At 35.4% G+C, this 10,328-nt stretch overlaps 1 protein-coding gene across 1 annotated transcript; it reads right to left on the reverse strand.

Moving 5' to 3' along the window:
• Positions 1–3,619: 3,619 nt before the first annotated feature.
• LOC126885972 (uncharacterized) lies at positions 3,620–8,740 on the reverse strand. Its single transcript, XM_050652811.1, has 2 exons — positions 8,405–8,740; positions 3,620–7,843 (listed from the first exon to the last, which is right to left on the reverse strand). The coding sequence occupies exon 2, from the start codon at positions 5,357–5,359 to the stop codon at positions 3,962–3,964; it is 1,398 nt and encodes a 465-aa protein (XP_050508768.1). The 5' UTR covers positions 5,360–7,843; positions 8,405–8,740; the 3' UTR covers positions 3,620–3,961.
• Between the last annotated feature and the right edge of the window lie 1,588 nt (positions 8,741–10,328).

The raw sequence follows: 10,328 nt of genomic DNA on the forward strand, positions 1-10,328 counted from the left end.
ATCCGAATTAATATAAAGTATTTAAGGTACCTGTGACAAATATCAATAAAGTAACCCAATAACAAATTAACAACCACAACTTCTTTCCAATATGGCAAATCCAATGACATGATATAAAAACAATAAAAAAAAATAATAGGTATGTAATCAAATATCCAAGATATAACACATAATCTAAGATATGGTAGTGTAACATAGCTCCATCTATATTAAGCAAGAATACTTGTATGAGCCCACACATCCAAATATCTTAATATATAATAATCAACAGCCCTTTTATTCTGAGAGGTTGAGTACAAAACTAAGAGTACAAGTGGAGGTTATTAACTTGGTAATACTACTGGCTGGATTAGTATTTGAGAATATTTGTCGATAATGACTCAAATGCAATCTATAATACAAAAAAATAATAATAAACTCATACAAGCGGTATTACACAAGAATTCGGTACCTAATAACTAATACGTGAGAAATCATCAAGCCATGCCGAAGGATAAAAATTGCTATGGTCAGGCATTATCTGGTGATTAACAATTTAAACTAAAATACTATACCATAATAAAACTAATTAAAGGCAAACACAGGAAGATATTAGCTTAAACAACCCTGTTAAGCTAATCTTCTTCCGATGAAGTTGAAGAATCCACATCGTCCATGGTGTTGTCAGGCAGTAAATCCTTTACATGAAATTGACCAATTCGCTTATTAGTCGAATTGTCCTTTAATTCATAAATCAAAGGAGATATTACCCTTGAGACAGTACATGGGACATATTTCTGGCAAAACTTTGCAGAAATGGCATCACCCTTATTGGATTTGACAAAATTGCGCTTTAAGACTCGATCACCAACAAAGAATCGCAGATCTCGTTTCCTCAAATTATAGTGCTGCTGGTTCCTTAGGTAAGAAGTTTTTAACTTCTTCCTAATGTCTGCGAAAATATGAGGTAACGTCTGGAGATCATCTAAGCGATGAAGTTTCTCAGATATTTGAGGAAGATTTTCGGAATTGTCTGAAATTACACCAAAATAATCACCTGATAAAGCCACATTCCTACCAAAATTCAAATATGCTAGAGAGCACTGGGTAACTTCATGGACAGAAGTCCTTATGGCTTGAGCTATGGAATGAATATATTGATCCCAAGCTCTGTGATCAGGGTAAGTATAGGACCTTAGAGCTGTGACAATACTGCGATTTACTCTCTCAGTATGATTTGCTTGTGGATGGTAGGCAGCATTATAAAAGGTCTTTTGAACCTTATATTTAGCTAGAAGATCTTTAAAGGCCTTCGATACAAACTGAGGACCGTTGTCACATGACACAATTTGAGGAACACCATACACCAAAAAGACTTGTTCCTCCAAATATTTTAAAATTGCTGGAGTTGTGGCCTGGCGAAGGGGACAAACTAAAGGAAATTTAGTGAAATAATCCACAACTACCAGGCAATAGGTATTACCCTTGTAACTCCGAGGATAAGGTCCAATGAGATCCATTGAGATCATCTGCCAAGGAAAATTTATGTTCCTGAAGGAACCCATAAGTCCAGCCTGTGGTAGGTTACTTGGTTTACAAGTAGCACAAACCATGCATTTAGAAATGTACCTTTTTATAGACTTCCGCATACCAGGCCAATAATATAATTCGGCAATACGGTGATAAGTCTTATAAAAACCAAAATGACCCGCCGTAACTTCATCATGAAACATATGCAGAATATTTTCCCTATTTGGCGTAGGTACAACTATTTTCCACTCCGACATATTGGATAAGGACTCTATCGGACTTAAGATGTGTTTGTACAGAATATTATTCTCTACCTTAAAATCAGGATATTTTTGTGGGTCTTGAGTGACCCTATCAATCATATTCTGATACCACATATCAGGACTTAAAGAGGACAGATCTAGGACATTAATATCATGGACACGTGAAAGAGCATCTGCGACCACTACCCCGTTTGCCTTTCTATGGACAATCTTATATGAATAGGCAGCCAGTTTGCATATCCATCGAGAAAGCCTCTGTGAAGGGTTTTTCATACTATGAAGCCATACTAAGGAACTATGATCAGTAATTATAGTGAAATTACGACCTTCCAGATAATAACGAAAAGCTTCTAACCCATGGATGATAGCTAAGAGTTCTTTCTCCGTAGTTGAATAGTTTTTCTGGGCCTTGTTCAACTTCTTACTAGTGTACGCTATGGGGTGTTCGGAGCCATCTTTCAACTGAAATAATACGCCTCCAGAAGCTGTATTAGAGCAATCTGTCATTAGATAAAAATGCTCATCAAAATTAGGTGACATCATAACCGGAGCGCTCGTTAAAGCATCTTTAACGCGCCTAAAAGCTTCGTCAGCCTCAGGAGTCCAAGTAATGGTCTGTCCCTTTTTCCTGTTCTTCAAAAGATCAGTAAGAGGTGACAACAAAGTAGAGTAGGACGGTACAAATCGCCGATAATAGCCACACATTCCCAATATCCTACGGACTTGGGTGGTGGTCTTTGGTATAGGAAAATTTTTGATAGCAACTATTTTCTCAGGATCAGTCCTCAGCCCCTGGTTATCCACAACATAACCCAAGAACTTAAGACTAGGGCGACAAAACTGACATTTATCCAGATTGACCGTTAGATTAGCTTCCTTAAGACGTAAAAATAACTTATCTAAAATTTCCATATGAAGGGAAAAATCAGGAGTGACAACCAAAATATCGTCTAAATAATAGAAAACATAGGGCTCTAACGGTGGACCAATGACTAAATCCATCAGACGACACATTGTCTGAGGAGCAGAAACAAGACCGAAAGGCATGGTGACAAACTGGAATAATCCTTTACCACTGACAGCAAAAGCAGTATACTTCTTGCTCTCTTCACTCAGTGGGATCTGTAGGAAGGCCTTAGACAAATCAATAGAAGAGATGTATTTGGCATTCTGAAGTTTGCTCAAAATCACATCTATTCTGGGGATAGGATAAGCATCCCTGTTAGTTGTGATACTGTTTAGTTTTCGACCGTCAAAGCAGATCCTGAAGGATCCATCCTTCTTCTTCGTTAACCAGAGCGGAGAACAGTAGGACGATGTTGAAGGTTCTATGATATTTAAAGCAAGCATCGAATCTACTTCCTTTTCTAAATCTGCCTGCCAGGCTTGAGGTATGGGGTACTGATATAATCTGAAAGGAGTGGGATTTCCCACTTCGATAGTGTGAGAGATTAACGACGTACGACCTAGTTTGTCTTTTGAAGAAAGAGTAGTAAATTTAGAGATCATACTCTCTAATTGCCTTTGTTCAGAGCTTGATAAACTAGCAAAATCGTGAATAGCACTAAGGGTAGATAAATTAAATTCAGATATGGAAAAAGAAAAATCAGAACAACTTAAGGTACTATTGAAAGCATTGAAAAAGTCCATACCTAAAATTATAGAATTCTGCACGGAAGGAATAACATAAAATGTAATTTCCCTACATAAATCTGCCACTGTGATTTTAATTTGGAGTTTGCCCGTAATGGACTGAACTGTACCATCTGCAGTAGATACTTGCAAAGATGAAATGGGCATAATGGGAATACTAGAATTTTTCAATAAATTTAACGAATGTGCCCCTATCAATGAAATATTAGAGCCACTATCTAACAAAGCTAAACACGATTGTCCTAAAATTTGAATAGGAAGATATGGCCTATTATCATTTTGTTTCCTAACTAATAACGAATTAATATCTAGATCTAAAGTATTTGGTTGTCTACAACCGTTATATGGAACTAACCCAGACGTATCATCATCATTAACAAAACTAGAATCTAATATAGATAATGGAACCACATTACTATCACAATTATTATTGTTACGTTGAACACTACCAATCAAAGAAGCGTTTGTAAATGACCATCTGTGATCATTTGAATCAAGCGAATCTAACGTATTATCTATAGAAATAAATTTCTGGTTTAATTTTGTTTTGTGGTGTGTGCTGCTTTCTTGAACGACACCCCTTTCCCTTTTCGTGAAGATGGGTTTGGGTTGCTGGATGTGCTTGGTCCTGTAGTTTCGTTTGACGATGGGGTTTGATTCCCTGATTGGATGTTGGACGGAGAAACGTTCAGGGGACGGACCTCCGACGTGTCGTTTCCCGAACACTTAGAACAGTTTCTTTTAAGGGTGTTCTCTCGGCCACAACCATGGCAGAAAATACGATTTTGAGGAATCCCACAATTGTAAAATGGGTGACCAGGCTGATCACAATTCCAGCAGACAAGAGAACTAACAACCGAAACATTATGTTCATGACCCTTATTTAGCCAAGAACGTTGCCTAAAGGAAGTTGGCTGAGAAGAAGAGTTAGAAGAGGATCGAGATGTGGATGGAGGTTGAGAAGACCAGGATAACGTTTCCTCCAAACGTTTGCATTTTATAGTAAGGTCATCAATGTTCTGAATGTCCATAAGAGCTAATTGTTGATGATAAAAGGGCAATAGACATTTAAGGATGATTTTAATTTTAGCTAAATCTGACAAAGGAGTGTCTAAACGACTACACATACCTAATATAGTATTAATAAACATAGTAACAGATTCCCCAGGTTTCTGCTTATGATTCTTAATTTGATCTAATAAATCATCCTGGAATGAATACGGAAGAAAATCCGACTTCAACTTTTTAATCAGATCAGACCAACAAGAAAAATTACCCCTGTTATTCATAAACCATGTAAAAGCGGTCCCGGTGAACAACTCAGCAGAAGCAGCAAACAAATCCTCTTCAGAAACACCTCTAGATATTCGAAGACATTCAACCCTTTCTAAAAATGACATCACATCAGTGTGCTGTTTTTCACCTGAAAATGAAATACCCCATTTGTGTACTTGAACAGGTTTGGAGTACGTAAAGCTAGGTACATTGACTGAAGCATTAGGAGTAGAGGTAGCAATGGGGTTAACTCTAGAATCAAGTTCACCCTCTAGTGTTAATATTTTAAGAGAAACAGACCTCTTGAACGGTTCCTGTTCTTCAGAAGGACAGTGTAGCAAGTGTACACGGGCAGAAATATGGCCTAGACGAGATGTTAATCGCGCATACTCTGTATCCTTTACAGTTCCCCTAAACTTTTCGATTTTTTTAGACAAGCTGTCCAATGTTTCAGTGATTCCTTTTTGTTGTTCCTCAAAAGGAAGGGATACAGCTGAAATTTGGAGAAAACTTCTATTGCCAGCTTCTTGTTTCAAAGCACCTCTCAAAAGATTGCGTTTTTTATCGACAGTTGTCGACTCCTCTGGCATTATGTCCCGAATCTTTAATTCATAATCCAATTCATCCACCAGAAGATGTTCAGCTTTAAAAGCACACATGATGAGAGCAAAGTTATTGACAAATAGTCCAAAGAACAGAAATATGAAAAATATGAAAATATGAAAGTTTGCACGCAAAATATATATAATATAAACCGAGAAAATATCAGCAACACACCAACAAAATCAAAATAGCCAGCAAAAAAAAAATATATATATAATGCAGTATATAATCTAATAAATAAGATCAAATAAATATATAAGATCAAATAAATGGATAAATAATCCAATAAATATTGTATACTCAAGTAAACCTACTACCTAAATACTGGAAGTAAATTTTTTTATTTATATGTAACTTACCACCACTCTAGAAAAAATATATATCTATAATAATAATAATAATAATCAACACTTAGTTGTACCTCCAACTATACCACTATTGACTGAAGAAATAAAATTGTTATATGAATTATATTATTAATAGCAATATTAAATATAAGTTCCCAATAAAAATTCAAAATCTAACCCAGAATGTAAGCTGCACAAACATATACTATAATGAGGTCCCAAAATATAAACAAAAATCAAAACAGCGTTTAAGAATACCTGATATGTATCAGAAATTAAAAATAAAATAAATAAGTAACAATATGTGTATAGGATACCAAACGGAAATAACAAAGAGATTTCAGATAAAAGAGAAGAATTGACCTAAATGAATACTGTCTCAGACCAAAAATAAAGCCACCACGTTGGAAAGCCGATGTAACAACTAGCTGATGATTTTCTGTTGGAGTGAATGAAAAGGGAGTGGTAAACTCCAACAGAAGTAGTAAAAAGAAGAAGATCTACTTAATGTAGCCAAAGGACAAAAATGTGTGGCTTCTCCGTTGAAGAAGCTGGAGTAACTAAAATACAACTTTGTAGTAGTATTTGTATGGAAGGATGCCAAGACAAAGAATATCGAATTGATACAGGACTAGAGATGAGAAATCATTAATAGATAGATATAACTTGAATGGCTAGCTAAATATGTATGAGAAGGGCCACTTGACACTCAAGGAAGGATTCGGCCAATTTGCACGGCTATTTTTGGCCAGACAATAGATTAAAGGAAGTGACAATGATGGCTCGAAAAGAAGATATGAAGATAATGTTCAGAAAATAGATAGAGTAAATATAATAATATACTGAAAATAGAATGAATTTTTGGGCGCCAGAAGAAGGATAACTAGGTTAACGCTCTTCCAGGTATTCTACGCTGCTATAGAGTATGTTAAATTTGTAGTACAAGTATGTGAAAAGTTATTAAAGATTATTAAATTATAAAATATACTACTAAAAATAAAGGAGTAATAAGAAAAAAAATCACAATAAATGTATATTTATTGAATGTAACTACTAGATCTTTTTAACAATCTCTGAGTTAGGACAAGTAACTAGTGTGTAACTCTAACATGACAGGAAAAAGTGATACTAGTGAAAGTCACTTACAAAATCATCATACAACTATGATCTAAGAATACTCTTTATAAGGTTAGAAAACTGACTACGGGTACCTCTAATACAGGAAGTACAACTTACAACTAGGTTAGTAGAACCCTCACCAAATAATAATTGTACGTTTATAATACGTACACCTTAATTAAATACTACCTGATACTATATATAACATATAAATACCTCACTGTGAGTGGGACAGGCACAAGCCTTATTGAATAAATAAACCTACGAGTGGATACACAGATCCTTTTCCTAACTCGTGGTTTATAATAGTAATAATAACAAGTGAAACCAAAAACTAATCTGAGGGATTAGAATCCAGAAGTTCATATGAATTTAATAAATTAAAGTTAAAGTTAAATAAAGTTAATAAGTTAAAGTTAAGTAAAGTTAATAAGTTCAAGTTAAATAAAGTTAATAATTACAATTTTGACTAATATGTGAAGTTAATTTTTAAAAATTTAATTAAACATATACTAAAATAATGGAATGAGTTTAAATAATTATACAAAAGTGGAACACAGCCTAAAAATAATCAAGATAAGAGTACCGACTACTATTATCAGGGAAAATATCTGAGCTCAGAAATTTATACCTTTATAGATTGCAGAGTGTTGGGGAACGCTATCAATTAAATATTATGTTGTAAAGAAAAAAAACCTATAAAAAATATAAAGCAGGAAAATTGTGTGTGCAATTGAACTATAAAAAAAAATGTACTAAATATCACAAAACCAGTCTGTCTTTAATAAGAGCACAGTAAATGTTCCCAAACAAACCACTCTTTCCTAATCTTGAAGTTGATGTAATGAGCACCCAAGGGTGCTAACTCTCGCTAGCAGCTGTCCTGCTGGAGGTACAGGAGAGGAAGACTGGTAGAAAGCAGCTGAAGGTACTCAAAACTGTTGGAAAGCAGCTGGAGGTACTCAAAAAAAAAAATGTGGAAATAATCCAGGCTGGTCGCCTATTGATTGTTTCTCTCTGTGTGGTCTGGCCTTGGTGTTGTTGTAGGGTGGCTTTAAGATTTCATGGTAGGTGCTAAAAAAAACACAGTGTGGTGTTACTACCAATCTACCAATGTCAAAAAAAAGAAGCAAGAGATACGAGGAGGTGTTTTTATTCCTATGGGAATAAGAAGAAATAGGTCATTAAGTCCAAAAACTTGAATGACTAGACAGCTTGACCTTTTATCAGGTTGCTATCAGATGACCTTGGTCAAATAACACAAGTAATTTCCAATTGAAATACAAAATATAATTACTGTGAAAGAATATTTTATTATAATATATACACCGGTATATAGATATATTATACAAGGATGAAATATAGTAAGACTAAGCGATGGATACTTATTTGATCATCGTTCAAAAGATAGGAGTTCTGTAGACTTGAAAGGAATATAAAAAATGGAGTTTAAATTAGCTCTATTTTCCAACTGGAAGCACAAATTAACAACGAATATTGAATTATCTCTAGATGAGTTTGATCCATGAAAATAAAACATAAAAACCATGAAAATAGACTATGTGAAACTTAGTTAGCAAATGTCAAGGACTTCCAAAATGGCTGAATAAAATACTTAATAAAATGTGTATTTACCGGGGTAGAACTCATTGGATATAGTATGCTCTAAAATTCTTCAAATCCACTGCTGCTGGATAACTTCACTATACTTTTATTGTAATATTTAATCAATTTGGAACTGAGAATTAGAGGTGAATAATTGAGTCTAATGACCCCGCACACTACGATTCAGACCGAACACTCGAGAAACAATGGCAATCCAAGGCTCACGTTCACAGCTGAATCCTTCGTACCCCTCTACTAAGCATTGGCTGTCAAAGTGGGGAAACCAATGTTGCCACGTTTTAAATGTGACGTCATCAAGCATTTAAAAATTCTGAGATGGGTTTAAGTTCTATTTGAATAAACATTGAAAGAAAATAATTCTGAAAATAATTAAATAATATTTTGGATAGTTAAATAATATCTTCCCATCAATAATCGATTCTATAAGGGGCGGAACGTCACAAATGGTAAAGGATTGTTTCAATTTGTAACAATGCCTTTTGGGTTAGTATCTGCTCCCCAAACTATGTGTCGTCTCATGGATATAGTAATAGGTCCTCAGTTAGAGCCCTACGTGTTTTATTATCTTGATGATATCTTGGTAGTCACCCCGGATTTTTCTACTCATATCGAAATTTTGAATAAATTATTTGTCCGGTTAAAAGAGGCCAATTTAACGGTTAATCTTGATAAATGTCAATTTTGTCGACCAAGTTTGAAGTTTTTAGGCTATATGGTTGATAACCAGGGTCTTAGGACAGACCCTGAAAAGGTCGCCGCTATAAGAGAATTTCCCATCCCAAAAACTACCACCCAAGTTCGCAGAATTTTAGGCATGTGTGGATATTATCGTCGGTTTGTTCCGTCTTATTCTACCTTACTATCACCCCTTACTGATCTTCTGAAGGATAGGAAAAAAGGCCAAACGATTATTTGGACTCCTGAGGCCGATGAAGCGTTTAGGCGCGTTAAAGATGCACTAACGAGCGCTCCAGTCATGATCTCACCTAATTTTAACGAACATTTTTATCTGATGACCGATTGTTCTAACACCGCTTCTGGTGGCGTGCTATTTCAGGTGAAAGATGGCTCTGAACACCCAATAGCTTATACAAGTAAGAAACTGAATAAGGCGCAGAAAAACTATTCGACTACAGAGAAAGAACTATTAGCTATTATTCAGGGTTTAGAAGCTTTTCGTTATTATTTAGAGGGTCGTAATTTCACGATAATTACGGACCATAGTTCTTTGGTATGGCTTCACAGCATGAAAAACCCTTCTCAGAGACTTTCCCGATGGATATGTAAACTTACTGCCTATTCGTATAAGATTGTCCATCGAAAGGCAGCCGGAGTAGTGGTTGCTGATGCTCTTTCCCGTGTTTTTGATATTAATGTTTTAGATCTATCTTCGTTAACTCCTGATGCGTGGTATCAAAATATGGTCGATAAGGTTACTCAAGACCCACAAAGATATCCCGATTTTAAGGTGGAGAACAATGTGCTGTACAAACACATTTTAAGTCCTGTTGAGGTATTATCGAATATGACCGAATGGAAAATAGTTGTACCTACGCCAAACAGGGAAAATATTTTGCGTATGTGTCATGACGAAGTTACTGCTGGCCATTTTGGTTTCTATAAAACTTACCACCGTATTGCTGAGTTATATTATTGGCCTGGCATGCGCAAATCCATTAAAAGGTACATCTCTAAATGCATAGTTTGTGCTACTTGTAAACCAAGTAACTTACCACAAGCTGGTCTTATGGGTTCTTTTAGAAATATTAATTTCCCTTGGCAGATGATTTCTCTCGATTTAATTGGTCCATACCCTCGTAGCTATACAGGAAATACTTATTGTCTCGTAGTAGTGGACTATTTCACCAAATTTCCTTTGGTTTGCCCTCTTCGGAAAGCCACAGTCCCAGCAATTATTAAGTATTTGGAAGAA

The sequence above is a fragment of the Diabrotica virgifera genome, chromosome 6 (genome assembly GCF_917563875.1).
Source record: "Diabrotica virgifera virgifera chromosome 6, PGI_DIABVI_V3a".
NCBI lineage: Eukaryota > Metazoa > Arthropoda > Insecta > Coleoptera > Chrysomelidae > Diabrotica > Diabrotica virgifera.